This window comes from Sphaeramia orbicularis, chromosome 16, assembly GCF_902148855.1.
Source record: "Sphaeramia orbicularis chromosome 16, fSphaOr1.1, whole genome shotgun sequence".
NCBI lineage: Eukaryota > Metazoa > Chordata > Actinopteri > Kurtiformes > Apogonidae > Sphaeramia > Sphaeramia orbicularis.
In genome coordinates, this window is record NC_043972.1 from 29,271,268 (window position 1) to 29,287,426 (window position 16,159).

A 16,159-nucleotide genomic window follows, 5' to 3' on the forward strand; every position below is an offset into this window, starting at 1 on the left:
GTCCAGCTGTGTTTAATTAAACTGATTGGACTTAATTAAGAAAGGCACACACACCTGTCTATATTAAACCTTACAGCTCACAGTGCATGTCAGAGCAAAGGAGAATCATGAGGTTGAAGGAACTGCCTGAAGAGCTCAGAGACAGAACTGTGGCAAGGCACAGATCTGGCCAAGGTTACAAAAGAACTTCTGCTGCACTTAAGGTTCTTAAGAGCACAGTGGCCTCCAGAATCCTTAAATGGAAGATGTTTGGGATGACCAGAACTCTTCCTAGAGCTGGCCGTTAGGCCAAAGTGAGCAACGGGAGCCTTGGTGAGAGAGGTAAAGAAGAACCCAAAGATCACTGTGGCTGAGCTCCAGAGATGCAGAGGGAAGATGGGAGAAAGTTGTAGAAAGTCAACCATCACTGCAGCCCTCCACTGATCGAGGCTTTATGACAGAGTGGTGCGACGGAAGCCTCTCCTCAGTGAAAGACACATGAAAGCCTGCATAGAGTTTGCCAAAAAGCACATCAAGGACTCCCTGACCATGAGAAATAAGATTCTCTGGTCTGATGAGACCAAGACTGAACTTTTTGGCCTTAATTCTAAGCAGTATGTGTGAAGAAAACCAGGCACTGCTCATCACCTGCCCAATCCAATCCCAACAGTGAAGCATGGTGGAGTCAGCATCATACTGTGGGGTGTTTTTCAGCTGCAGTTACAGGACCACTGGTTGCAATTGAAGGAAAGATGAATGCGGCCAAGTACAGAGATGTTCTGGACGAAAACCTTTTCCAGAGTGCTCTGGACCTCAGACTAGGCCAAAGGTTCACCTTCCAACAAGACAATGACCCTAAGCACACAGCAAAAATAACGAAGGAGTGGCTTCAGAACAACTCCGTGACTGTTGAACGGCCCAGCCAGAGCCCTGACTTAAACCCATTTGAGCATCTCTGGAGAGACCTGAAACTGGCTGTCCACCAACATTCACCATCCAACCTCACAGAACTGGAGAGGATCTGCAAGGAGGAATGGCAGAGGATCCCGAAGCTGAATCCCCTGGCTGTAGTTGATTACCTCATAGCAAAGCCAAGGTGACCTACAACTTAAACAAAAATACACTGCAAAACCATGCTTTTATACGCCACTAATGAGCCATAACTGATAGGAAACACCAACTGCTAAGTAACGTAAATAGTTACACACAAAAATAGTTTAACAAGTAAATGGTTAAATACTATAAATACAGTGTCTTGTGCTCTATAACAACAGGCTGTAAAAACCGTCAAAGTAGTCACTGGCTGCTAATATCTAACTGCTGTATTATATATAAAATGCAAGACATCAACAAATGGCCAATGACAAAAAGAAATTAAAATGATGGATGTGAATCATTGAGGCTAATATTTCGAGACTGATGGTGTAACATGTCATGAGTATAAACGAGTGTGTCTGTGATGTTTTGATAAAAATAATGACAAAAACTCAAATATCAGTGTGATCATCACCTTGGACACTTGCAGTTGACCCAGTCATAAGCAGACTCCAGAGGTGACGCACCCTTTCCTGAGAGTGACGGCAGCTTCGGCAAAGTAACTGGTAAATCTTCTTCAGGGACTGCAACAGGACCACAAGACCCACAATGCACCACGGGAATGGGCGTGCCCCAGTACCGCTGCCTTGATATCAACCAGTCCCTGAGCTTAGAGCTGGTAAGGTGGCCTCCGACCTTCTGCTCTCTGGCCTTCTGGGTAATGGAGTGAAAAGCCTCCTCTCTGGTCAGGCCTGAGAACTACAGAAAGACGAGCGACATAAGTGTGGAGTTTTAATTTGCATAGATGAGGAGATTTTGTGAAATCAGTGATGCCGTTCATACTCAACAGAGCTAACCTCATCAGAGTTGATGAGCGTTTCTGTCCCGTCTTCATGACTTTTTAGAACTGTGATCCACTTCAGGTTTAGAGCTTTGGCCACAGATAAATCCTCCTCACTACAGTCTGGGGCACCTAACAGAATAAACAACAGCATGAACATAACATACAGAAAGAAATGCAAAAATGAACATACATACCATTGATCGCTGGAGAGAGCAGGAACTGTCCATGTGGTGATGTTAAGCATGTTGTGATGTGAGTAATAACTAATAATCCCTTAGGCTGCACCTCTACTCGGTATAACAAACACATACTTTTCATACTATTACAGCTACACCACGGCCACAGTTTCTAAAGTATGGGAGGCCATCAGATTATCACTCTTTATAACAAACATTTATTTTTAAGGCATTTTATAATACAGATAAATTGCCAAATAACACTATAACCATCCCATTATAAACAACCCTTACCCCCTGCTGTCACTTGATGAGTTGGACCTTTTCCACTTTATAGACCAATGTACTACAGGATATGCAAAGTGTGGTCAGTAAGAGACTAAATTAATTCAAGGCTCTTACTAATGTGAAGTCAAAGTGAGAAATGAAAAGCATTTGAGTTATAATGAGAGGGCAAACCCAAGCGGCATGTCTAGACCTGAAATGTGAAATCTGTAAATTTAACATATCTTTCTGAGTCTGATCTACTTTCATCTCCTTTGCTCTTCTTCACCATTTCTGTTTGGCAGGATTACAGTTTTTACCTAAACTATCACTCCAGTGAACAGTATGATGAGGTTTAGTGTCTCCATGTTTATATATTATTAGCCTATATGAATAAATTACCAAGTAAAGGTTAAAGGGGAATGTGAAACCCCTCAAAACACTAAAAACTCACCGATCACTGTGTCAAGATAGCCGTCAAATGCGTCTTTGTGCGATATGACCAGGGGTACATCGTGGCCGGTGAACAGGTTGTGAGCGGTGACCTCTGTTAGAGAGTCTAGAAACCGGAGGGAGTGAGATTTGACAGAGGCAGCACTGCTTCCCCCAGGGACTTATTATCAACAGTCATTTCTCCTTGAAGCAGTGAACGCCACATGGGAATCCCAATTAATATACACCCACTCCACTGAAACTGCTACAACCATAAGGGTGATATATGGTTAAATAAACATATTGACACATGTATATATAGTCCTCACTACACACTAAATACACATAATGGGAAATCATGCACACGCTCTACAAATCAAAATAGGAAAGTCTCACTCAATCACTGGCAAATGAGTATTATGAGCCCACACACAGGTTGGAGTCGGTGTGAAGTTCTGCTCACCTCTGCCCGGCTGAAAGGCTTTCTCCAGGACAGAGCGGACCGAGCTGCTCCCATGCAGGAGTCTGTGGGAGGGCAGGATGGCCAGGTACGCCGCTCCAAACACCGTCTCTGGAGAGGAGCTGTAGGCTGAAAGGGTCTCCCCTGTCTCCTTACCGTTCACCTTAGAGAGAAGAGGAGAAACAAGTGGGAACCTCTCAGTGTCCATGTGTCAACAGTCATTAATGAGGACAACACGCCGTCTCCTCAGGCCTTCACACAGAGGAGACGAGGTACAAACAAGACGAGTTACGTGGGGAGATTGTTTTGTTTTTGTGCTATTCTGAACAGACACAACCATCTAATCCAATCCAACTTAATTTGTAAAGCACTTCAAAACAACCGCAGTGGACCAAAGTGCTGAACAGAAGAGTAAATAAAAACCAAACTAAAAGAATAAAATACAAGAATAGATTACAAAACGTAAAAAGCTGTACAAAAAAAACTAGCGCTGTACAGACGAATAAATAAAACAAAAATAAAAGAATAAAACACAAGAATAGATTAAAAAACATCAAAAGCTGTACAATTAAAAATAAGAGCAACAAACCAATACCAAATAAAACAATAGAATAAAAATAATACATTCAAACATCTCACATGGTTTCAAAAGCCAAGGAGAAAAGCTGGGTTTTAAGAAGGGATTTAAAAACAGACAGAGAGGAGGCCTGTCTGATATGGAGAGGCAGATCATTCAATAGTTTAAGAGCTGCTGCAGCAAAGGGATGGTCACCCCAAACTTATGCTTAGTTTAAACACAATGTATGTAATTTCTGCTGTTCGGCATCTCTCAACAACACAAGATATAGTTTAATGGCATTATGAAGTTGTGTCAGATCATGGAGTTGTTGTTTTCACCACCACAGATAATGAAAATTTATCTGAAGTGGAATGATGTTTACACACTAAAGGCCAGATTTACTAAACCAGTGCAAATTAGTGAGGGTGTAATCCCTAAAAAGTACCTAAGAGAGGAGCCACTTTTTGCTGGTGATTTACTAATGACTCACAAAATTATGAACACAGATGGAGCCACTTCATGTCAATAATGACCAGCACTCCTCTACCCGAGACCACCGCAATTCAGCGAAAAGCCAGATAGAGTATAGATACACACAGTAAGGGTTTGATGCATTTGTTTGTACTCAGAAACAGTAACGCAGACCAAAGAGAGGCAGCAGAAGAAGGGGTTCTCTGAGGCAAAACTGGAGGAGTTAGTGGAAGAAACAACTGAATCTAAAATAGTGGCTAAAATGCTTTTAAAATCATATTGCCCAACCTGTTCATAAAGGCAGATCTGGATCACCACAGTTTGGGAGGTAAATACAGGAGGGGAAAGGTGCATCCCACAGAGGAAATGAAAGAAGATGGCATGATGCACCGAAAAATGACAAGTGTAGGCTGCTGCTACAGAAGTGAATTCTGACTTACATTCACAATTCACAACATTTTGTGGTCACACCTTTGTGATAAATTCTTGTGGCGGGTAGGTTTTTGTTTTTTAATATCAGTGATACAAAGGAAACATGATGTGTTGTCTGTATGAGCCACAGAACCTGGAATAAGATTTAGAAACTGAGTATTTAATTATATTTCAATATAATGAAGGTTTTTTTTTTGGCAGGAACGTTCATGACCTCGTGTGAAAGTAAAACTACTTCTTGACTTTTTGAGCCTCCTGGAGATTTGATAACATCATGTCAGTGAACTCCAATAATAATCTCAAGAACAACTCAGCTCTAATAACTTCCCCTGTCTTTTCAAATAGATTAAGACAAGTAGAGCCTCCTCTGTCCATAGCTATCGAGGCCATAACAGGTACAAATGTGTGTAAAATAATGGCACCATCGGTTATAAATCAACAGTAACAAATCTTAGAATGAATGAATGAATAAATAAATACACAGCGCAAAAGTAACTGTGTCCATGCCTTTCCAGCAATAATTTTATGTTGTACTCCTTTCGTAAATCGACAATTTTTTTGAGCAAAAGTGTTAGTAAATCCTGGTCCAGGTATGGTGTTTAACTTGTATTCCCATCACCTTTAGTGGCTCATTTTAATGCTATATCTTTTCATTGTAATTAAATATCTTTGAGTGAAGTTACCTAGTGTGATGAAAAATGCTGTCATTAAATGTACTGAAATATATCCTGGGGGTTAACAATTACCAATAAGCACTTTGTTTGATTAGTATGTTTCAAAATAGTATGGATATAATCTGCAAACATGCAGTGTGTCTAAAGTACTGCTACAATACCATTGTTATCTAGTGTTTATTGTGGAGATGATGATGTCACTGATGACAAAATTTTACTGAATAAAATGTGTATTTCTCAGAATTTGAACATTATTGGAAATGTTAGATATAAGTGCACAAGTCATTAACATAGCCTCATAGTATAAATGGCTAAGTCATAAACTACTCCTACACTGGATAAAAGTATTTGGACATGTTGATTTCCAGTGTTTCTTTTCTGACAGGGGTCTGGGATATAAAACAATAATGACAAATGTCATAATATAGATTTATATTTTGATAAATATCATTGCACTGGTTAGTTTGGTTTAAATTGTTATCTTTGCTTAAAAAATGCCTCAGAGATGGTTTTCACTTAATTTCTCTCAACACTGATTTTGGATTTTTATCCATGATTATGATTTTAAATGTTCTACCTCTAAATTTCTAACATATTTTTTGTGCTCTGACTGTAAATAATAATTTTCTACCACAACTACCCATCTACTCTCTTTGCATCTCACTTAGGAAGAAAAAGCTCTCATTAAACTTGAAAGAAATAGTAATGTTTATCACAATATTAAACTATATTATGACATTTGTCATTATTGTTTTGGATCCAAGACCCCTGTTAGAAAAGAAACACCTAAATTCAATGTGTCCCAATACTTCTGTCCATATAGTGTATGACTTAGGTAACTATGCTATGAGGCTAATGTAGGCCTAGAGGTGTTTATTTGTTTTATTCAATAATTACCCAATGGAAGGCTTTTACATATTTGCTTAGTCGAATCCAAGTGGGGATATTTTTTTCCTCCCATGTTCTATATTACAGACTGCACACTAGAATATTGTGTTGTCTGATACTTTCAGTAGTACCACTGAATCAGGAATCACACAGCAACATGAAATACACATGTTTCATCACCTTTGTGCGGCGAATAAAACATTCACTGTACAGCTCTTTGACAACAACAAGGCAACAAGGTGTTAAATCTATTAAACACTCACATGACACTTATTCTTGGAGGTTGAAATGATAATTAGTGTGTGCTGTCTGTCATACTGAAGTTGTGTGCCAGCTCTTGTAATATAAGGTTGTAATATAACACAAACCTTCAGAAGCCGATGTTTTACTACTTGCTTTGTAAAAGAAAATACTTCCCATAGAAAAAGATACAAATGTACTCGCATCCTCTAACCCACTTTCCTTTAGAAATATGATGAATTAAGCAACTGACTTCAGTAACATTTTTTCTGATTATTTGTGAAGGAGAATGGCTTGATAAGGGTGCTCAAAGCGCTGTGAGGGGGCTTTCTGTGCTGCACGGTTTGAAATGACAGACGGGTGAAAAACTGTAAATGTGGCTGAGAAAACTCAATAGAACTAATCCTTGACATGATCTGTTTGGGTAAATTGCTGTTTATAGATCAGAGCAACTGCTGAATGTGAACAGCAAGTGGAGATTTTTATGTTTTGGTAAATGACTTTCAATAGTGATACATAAACAGAGGTGTCAAAGAAAAACAAAGCAGGCAATCAGTGCTTGGGGAGAAAGAGATGAAAAGCAGAAGTCAAAAAGTAGAGGCAACAGGGACACATTTGGTGGAGAGAGGTTGAAGGATTTGATTGAAACCAAAAAAGGATGCATGAATAAAAAAAAAAGTGCATGAGGGTAAAAAAGCTGAGAATCACCTTGAGTTTGAAGTCGAAGTAGCAGCCAGTGCATTCGCCAATCCAGTTGGCCTGCATGGCTTTGACCCCGTACCACTCTGGAAGGTCTGCTAGGGCGTCCAGAAGAGGCTGAGGAGCAAGAAACAAAGAAAAAATGACATGACTCACTGAAGTTACTACTTTGTACAGTTTTAGAGGGAGCCAATTTTCCACTTCACTGTGGAGAAGAGAGATTTTTTTGTAGCAGGGTGACCAGTTCCTCATAAATACATAATGTCTAGGATAACGCAATTGACTCCAAGTCAGTGTGGCCCCTTTTAAAGCCTAGCCAATTTATTTTGACAAAGCTGTAGAGCCGACCAGGTCACAATATGCAGACAAAGAGGGATTTTCAAAAATCCTGACCTGCTCTCGCCCCACTTTCCTGGATATCGCAACACAGTCGCCTGTGAAGTGCACTTTCTCTCCTTTTTTTTTTTTTTTTTTTTTTTTTTTTTTTTTACACACAGATGCGTACACACACATACACACATACACACACACACACACACACACACACACACACACACACACACACAGTTATTCTGCATGATTAAAGGAAGCAATGCATATCAACTAGGCTGAGGCTAAAAAGCCACAGCTGGGCTGAGGCCAGAAATGTTATAACTCTCGATTTCCTTTTCTTTCTGTCACAATCTATTACCCACAATCCTCTTCAGAGTGACTCTCGGCATTCCATACCTCATCACAGCATCAATACAAACATAAACACCGGCTGTAGTCATCACTGCATAGTCATGATGGCTAACTGTGTCAGGTGTGGATTTACTCTAGAGTGGCAGAAAATATAATAAGATTCATATTGCATACATAAGGCATAAATCCACGTGTAGTCTTATCTGTGTCAGTGTGACTGAGAGGACACACAGCAAAACAAGGATTCTACCAGCAACCAAAAAAAAACAGGAAAGCAATGACAGGAAACTAATGATGTCTTTAAAGTGAGAGGCAGTCAATGTTCTTACTTTCTTGGACAAGAGAATAGAGTTTGGAACAGAACCAGAAATAACTGAAAGATGTACAGCAAGGACAGGAGTCTCCATGGTAACTAAGAAAAGATTGAGATAAAGAGTATGGTATAGCAATAACCAAGGATTTTGTGAGAAGACATAAAGTACACTTCTGACAAATGTGTTACAGTGTTGATGTGTTCTTTCTTTTGAGCCTCGAGGTCACAGGTTTACCTCCAGTGTCGTGCAGTTCATGTACTCATACTGAACATTAATAATCAGATATCTAAGTAACTGAACAACACACTGAGCTGTGAATCATTTAGATGTCAGTGCAGTGTAATAATCAGGCGACATGTGTGCCTGAGTGCAACAAGTGTGATTATCCATGAAATTGAAAACATTCTGCGTACTCCACATCAAAGAAATCCATCTTAGTAATAATATGCAGTCATCTGCGTCCTGGAGGAAACAATATGGTCATGATTCATAAGCAAACACTTTCAGTACACTATCAATCCAGACAGTTAAACTGATGACTGATGAACAAATATTGTCTGAACCTAATGTTGTTGAACACGTGTAGAAGCGAGCAAGAAAAGCACAGGCAACAAATCACAGCCCAATTACAGCTCTTTCATTTGGCATGCTCTGTTTTGTCCTCCTTTCTCTCCATCTGTCTTTCTCACTTCTCTCCTTAACACCTTCCTCTTCCTTCCTTTCCACTTCTCTATTTGTTGCAGAAAATTAGAAATGCAGGAACACATTGTCACAGTGGGCTGCTTCCACCTCCGCTCACACCTCTGGCATGAACGAGCATGGGCGACTTTAGCACTGCGGCTAAAACGGGGTGAGTCCTGACGGTGCATGAAGTAAAAATGACAAAACGGGTCATGTAACTAATAAACAATTTTAAGCACAGGGCCAATGTACACTTTCCCATTTTATACAATTTAATTCATATTATAATACATATTAAGGAACTGTTATGTTATAGACATTGTGGATACACTCAGAGGATTTAATTTTTTTTTATTTAAAGGCATACTACACAGGATTTTACTGTTGCTGTGGCATTAAAAGCCACTTAAACAAGACAGAGAGACATTTTATGCATTTGGAGTTTGCAGGGACATACAATGACAATGTTTTATTCTGGCGACTGGGTTTCATTCATTTATGTCATGCAGTTAAAGGCATAATATGCAGCCTTTGTCGGTTTGTCTTCAGTAAGCCTAGGAGAAGACACTTTAAGAGTTTCCATAGGTTTTCTGTGTTTGTGAAAATGCTACATTACAATCAGCCTAAGGCTCTGCTAAGATCATATACTTTATTACTTAAATAACTATGAACTGCAGTGGAAAAAACCTGCACTGCTTTTAATTTGGAGTTACAGTTGGATGTATTCCATATGATTACAACAATACATGTGTGTAAAAAGGTATTTACTTAAGGTTCAGTTACAGTAATATCCACTTATAGTGATCAATTAAATCCAGACAGATGAGGTCACTATCAGCGGTTTCCACTGAGTACGAGCAGCAGTGGTGACACAAGGTAGAGTGACTGAAGAGAAGAAGCTGTATTAGTAAGAACAAAGATTATTATTATATTTTTTTATGATAATTTCACAGTAGCTATGTTTTAAAGGAGTGATATTTAGCTTTTTCTTAAATGGAATTATGCATTTTTAAACATTTCCCTGTGGTCTACATTAACTGTAAATGCTATGCTTGGGTCTGAATTCTTCATTAATTCAACTCCACAGGTCCATCTTCAACCCTATTTCTGAGTAATGACACCAGAAAGGTCGTTTTGAGGGCTGGCCCTTTAAATGCAAATGAGCCACTTCACACCTCACCCCCTCCAGGTTGCTGACTGTGCTTCTCTGTCCCGTTCAGCCACTTGTGAACAGTTTAGGTAATCGGCTCTAAGTTTGGACATATTTTCAGCATGGACAACAAATGCTGCTGCTGATAAACAATTATGGTGTACTCAGAGAAATGTTCGTCTTGACCTTATATGTGCAAGTGTGACATAACTAGTTATAAAACCTAACAAATTAAGAAGGAATTAAAACAGGTTGTAGAAATCCACTCGATTTTTGCCAAAATGAATATAAAGATAGCTTTGCAGCACCCGGAGGGTTCAAATTCAAACTTTTTGAACTATTAGGGTCCCCAAATACACAAATAAAGTAACCAAAGACAAATAAAAGTGGGTTTAGCAAAATATGACCCCATTAAATAAATTCCCAAATCTTTCCACAAACCCTGCAGGAAGGTTATGCATTTCTGTATTTGGAGTGAATGTTGTGTTTATGTGTCTCATTCCCCTGTCACTCAAACAGACACACAGACCAAGAGCAGAGCAGAGAGAGGACAGTGATGTTACTGGAGATGATACATTTCTACAGAGTCCTGTCTGCACACACTGCATGATACTGTTGCTGTTTGGAAGGATGCACTGACTAAAGGTTGATAAACAGACACTTCCCAAACACAGCAAAGGAGGTAAAATAAAATAACAAAGGCTGAGGGTAGAGGTAAAAAGTGTTGATAGGGATTCATTTTCCATTAGTCCATTTATCATTTTTTAAGAAAATCCTGCATAATATGCCTTTAAATTAGGTTGGAAAATCTACACAGAAACTCTAAAATTGCTCTGCTTGTCCCACTCGTGGCAGGTTGCCTGATGGCAGTTTTTTTTTTTTGACAAAACAACACATATGGCATTCTTACAATTTAAACCAAATGTTCTCAGTTTTTATGGACTTCAGTCAAACTTCTATCCACTCCAAAACTAGTGTTTTTCACAATGACAAACAGTAAATCCAAAACATTTTCTGCACAAGGATCACAATGTGCTTTGAGTGTCTGTGCATGTTTTCCATATTAAGATGCATAAATCTACCCTACTCTTTGGGACTTGTGTCCAAAGGGCTGTTCACCTCTGAACTGAGAAGTACTCTTATCAGAAAATCCTGGATACCTTGTAGTACTACTCCTGCCATCCTCTCTCTGTGGCTGGGGAAAGCTACAAATGATGGTCTCCAGGGGTCTGATTGCAGAAGCAGAGAGGCAGGGCTGCAGCTGCTACTACTGCTACTGAAGTGTTGGCTATGATTGCTATCAGAGAGGTCCGCAGCTCTGCTCATTTTGCCCTGCGTTTTGTGAGCTACTCAGGCTTATCACACACATAAAAGACTCACACACACGTGTCTAAGAAGCGTACCTTGCCATAGTTTGTGGTCTTGATGAACCACTGTGTGAGCAGTTTCTGCTCCACTAGAGCACCAGACCTCCAGGAGCAACCATTTTCATCGACCTGTTCATCAGCCAGCACCGTCTGGTCCACAGGGTCCCAGTTAACTACAGCCTAATCCACACAGACAAATGAGCAGAAGCATATGCATAGTTAAAATGAAAAAGCAAAGAAGTAGCTTAGTCCATTGACAAGCTTATTTCAAGGTCGTCTCATTTCACTACACATTATTAAAAGGTTTCTACCAATGCCACTTCTTTTCATTTCCTTAATTTATCTGTTATAGTACAAGCCAAACTACTTCAATCATTTCTGAGTCATGAATCTCAAACCTAAATGTGTTCTAATATATATTTCAGGGCAAGTGCAAAGGCCTTTCTTACCTCTTTCTGATACGCCAGTCCTGCCTCAAACAGCTTAATAAACAGATACTGAGTCCACCTGTAGTAGTCTGGAAGACAAGTGGTCACTTCCTGTCGGTAAAAAACCAGAAAGTCATGTGTGTGGAGTCATGTACAGGCACAAGTGAGTAAACCAGAGGAGACGCTGCCTCAATCTGGGGTCAGGACTCACCCGGTCCCAATTAAAGCAGAGGCCTAGACTGTCCAGCTGTTCTCGCATTGATTCTATATTTCTGAGGGAAAGAGACAGAGAACCACAACACTAGGGCTTACTTTATAAGAGAAGAGATAATGATAATAACTTAAAATATTTAATGGTTCTTATACCTCTTAGTCCACTCCTCTGGGTCCAGACCTCTCTCAATGGCTGCATTCTCTGCCGGAAGCCCAAAAGCATCCCAACCCATTGGATTCAGCACCTGGGGATGCAAATAGAGGCGCTGAATGGTTTGACACCTAAGTAGGTGACACATCAACATGAAGATCAGCCATTTTTAATTATATCAATTGACGAGTCATGAAAAACGGTAAACGACACGCACATCCAAAAATAGGAGGTGTGCAGGATCCCAAAAAAATTAACCATGAAAAAATAAAGGAAGGTCCACACAACCTGTGAGCTCCCATCAATTGACAAGTCAAAATGTCTACTGGGAAAAAGACTTATTGGCAGGGAGAAATTTAGTGAAAAACACATGATAATTGGTTGATTGTTGGAAAGGACACTCCAGTGATTCAGTAAAAAATACTGAAAAAATGCATGAGTGAAATAAGGGAAACAACCATTAATACAGACATATTAATATACTTCATAAAATCAAAGAAATACAGTATATAGACCTGCAAAGACAATCAATTCATGACTTTTACTACTATTTTGGTACACAGCTTTAGATTTTTGTTAAATAAGTAAAAAATTCTCTGATTTCAGCTTCATAAATTTTAATACTGTTTCAATAATGTTTATCTTATATTTCAATAATGTTAATGAGTTCACTCAGAGTGAGCTGATCGACATTTTTCACCAATTTGTAACACTTTTATATACAAATAATTGATTAAATATGAAAATAATTGACTAACTAACCAGAAATGAAAATAATCACTCTTTTCATCACTAAAGACAGAACAACATTGTTTGGAAAGTCTGGTTCAGGTTACATTTCTGAGCATTGATGCAAACTACACAGCCTAAAAGAAGAAAAAAAAATCCCCACCTTGGAAATAGGCAAGAGCCTTCCCTTGGATAATTACTACAGTGATTAATATGTTCTGTAACCCTAACTTGTACAGTGAGTGGCTTCTCGTTACTTAAACAACCATCAGTTTACTAAAGAGCAAAAAGACTGGAGTGTGTTTCAATGGAAAAAGGTCATGTGGTCTGATGAGTCCAGATCACCCCTGTTCCAGAGTGATGTGTGCATTAGGGTGAGAAGAGAGGTGGATGAAGTGATTACCCATCATGCCTAGGGCCTAGAGTACAAGGCTTTGGGGGCAGTGTTATGATATGGGGTTACTTCAGTTCAGGTCTGAGATCAGCAGCATTATGAGGCCAAAATATATGGAAATGAGACATATTAAAGCAGAAATGACATTACTTTAAAAATATAATAGTGCATATTCACTGCACAATGACTTCTTTTACTTTGTTGATAATACATTTTTACACTTAAGAAATGTTTTAATTGCCACCTACTGTAAAGCACCTTCAGGGTAATAAAGGTACATATTTCATTGAACTCCATCATATAATGAGGAGTTTCTGCCCTATATCATAACCCTAATCCTTCGATATTTATAGATTTTTTTTTGTGTCAACAAAATTATTTCGCCTGACAAAATGACAACAATGGACAGCAGTAATTTGCTTACCTCAACATGGATAGTGATTTACTGCATACAAGAGTGAAAGTTAAAGGTGGTCTGATTAAATATTAGAGTATAGAGGTAAGGGGAAAAAATGAAAATAGTCTGCACACTGTTCAGCTCCAAGCAAGTACTTTATCTGTCTTTGGTGCCATTAGAATTTTTTTTTTTTTTTTTTTTGAGAAAAATTATTTCCACCACTTGTCTAGTTATTGTTCAGCCATTTCACAATGACCCTTTTTAGAAGAACAATTGGCCCACTACTGACATCTGAGCTCCATTACACATTGTAGTTGATGTGTGGAGACAGATCTTCAGATGTTCATTTTAGTGCAATTGCAAGTGAACAGGGTTGAGGTCAGAGCAGAGTTTGAAGATGTGACCGTTACACACGAGACGACTTTAAATGAAGTGATGTAAAGTTGTTTTACACCAAATCATACGCACCTCCAATCCACATTCAGCCTTCCATCCTGCCTTCTCCCATTCCCCCAGCATGACAGTCTCCTTGAAATAAATCATTGTCAACTCAAGATGACATCTCTTTCACTTATCTGTTTCCCGTTTAGCTCTTTGGCTGCATTTTTCTGCTCACTGAGAGAGAAATGAGATGAAAGCATCAGGGTGGAAGGCATGAGTAAAGAGGAGGGGAAGCAGAGTGACAAGGAGTCGAGGACTGGAGAGGATCATTGTACGGACTCTAACGGATCTGATGTTTCAAACGATTCCGTATCCTTGGTAACTGCATGGGCCTCATTTGTAAAGCTGAGTGCTGGATGGTTTTAGTCTAGGAGAGCACAGGGAAAGCAGACCGCTGTGACTGCTCGAGAGGAATACAACGAGGCACAAGCCGACGATAGGCAGTTTTGAGTAACAAAGAAGGAAAAACATGCACCTCATTAGCATGGGTTTTCTTCTACAGTGTTTATTCAATGCATATATAATCCATTAAAAAGCAGCGTTGATGGACAGGCTGCGTTTGTGAGCTCCATTCTCAATGTTCACACAAAGTGGCAGAGACAAATGACTATTTCCCTGCTAATAGTTTCAGATCCGCATCCAGACACCGAGTCCATGAGTGACAGGAGGCTGTGGAAGTCAGTGGAGGCTCTTTTTTATGACTTTCTTATGATCTTTCTGCTGTAATGTGGAGCAAGGCAGCACTAGCGTGAGACATATCCATCAGTCAGTGACACCAGCCTCCTCACTTTGACGGGGAGAAGGACACGACTGCTGGGAGAAATGATTTTGTGAATGTAGAGTCACACTGCTGCATGCAAGTGTCCACCCACACACTTCATCTGTGGATGCTTTGATAGAAACAGTAGCTCCGACATTTGTCATGTTTCTCATCACACCAATTAATCCTAAACAAACTTTTAGAATTTCTTTGAGCTAATAGGTGTCGTGCGAGTGAAAAACCACTGACATACTCTAATACATTTCAGTCCTTTTTACGTTGTTTATACTTATTTGGGGGATATAATTCTATAAACCTCATGGGGGGGTTGTCTAAGCTGCACTTTTTATTGTATGTTGCTGCTTTTATTTTCTTTATTAAGCAAGCAAGTAAAATTAAATTCAACTATAAGTGTAGTGTTCATCGGATGTAAAACTAAGAAAACAGGGCTGCTTGTAAATCCTGCTATTTTCAGCAATTAGACAGAACTCAGTTTATTCAATATAAGACAGACAACTGCAGAATGAGAGGCAGGGAGGAAAAATATTCTTCAACAGAGCACACGTTACACTTACAAGGTGTAACATCAAATTCTAAAAACGTGACTATTAAAATGACTATTTTTTCCAGATTTTGAGGATGTCCAAGATTTCTGCATCATCAAGTGCTACACATATGTCAAATTTTTCAGAATAGACCTGTCCAAATGTCAGAGAGAGACTAAGCAAAAATATATTTAAATTGTACACTGTATGCTCAACCATGGGCTGAAATTATTTTAATTGAATATACTCATTATTCATTTTTCAGAAGAGGTTATTTTGTGATGTGCAGGTGCAAAACTGGTCTGATAATGAGTGGGCTAAATTAAATTCTTCCTGTCACATAAAGAACAAATACAGTGTGGAACCTTACATGAATTATATTTTAAACAGAAGACAAAGGATGCCATTGCAGACAGTAACATTAAGCACAGGTTTTGTTTGTTGTGTGAATAAGTAAAGTGAAAATGAGGTATGGGAAGTGTTGTTTAGTAAAGTTTTTTCCATTTCTTCTTGGATGAATTATTATGAATAATTTGACTGGGTTTCAAAGGAATTCTTCATTTGTCAACCTTAGGAGACAAGATGAAATATTTTAGATTGAGATGTAAAATATATAATTTAGGCAAGACATACAAATAAACAGTATAACAGAACTGATGGAAATATTAGTTTTCAGCCCATTAGGAAGAAAAGAGCCTATATCAAGTTACAAGAGCATTGATAAAGAAATCAATTATGTCATGTTCATGTTC

The 16,159-nt window shown here is 39.0% G+C and overlaps 1 protein-coding gene across 1 annotated transcript in view; it reads right to left on the bottom strand.

Moving 5' to 3' along the window:
* lars2 (leucyl-tRNA synthetase 2, mitochondrial) overlaps positions 1–16,159 on the bottom strand; it is a 47,553-nt gene that overhangs the window by 17,172 nt on the left and 14,222 nt on the right. The window contains exons 4-12 of the mRNA XM_030158787.1: positions 12,144–12,235; positions 11,989–12,049; positions 11,799–11,888; positions 11,386–11,529; positions 7,163–7,270; positions 3,194–3,353; positions 2,753–2,857; positions 1,872–1,987; positions 1,490–1,773 (exon numbers count right to left, since the gene is read on the bottom strand). Coding sequence (XP_030014647.1) covers positions 1,490–1,773; positions 1,872–1,987; positions 2,753–2,857; positions 3,194–3,353; positions 7,163–7,270; positions 11,386–11,529; positions 11,799–11,888; positions 11,989–12,049; positions 12,144–12,235 — 1,160 coding nt within the window. The remainder of the gene's footprint in view (positions 1–1,489; positions 1,774–1,871; positions 1,988–2,752; positions 2,858–3,193; positions 3,354–7,162; positions 7,271–11,385; positions 11,530–11,798; positions 11,889–11,988; positions 12,050–12,143; positions 12,236–16,159) is intronic.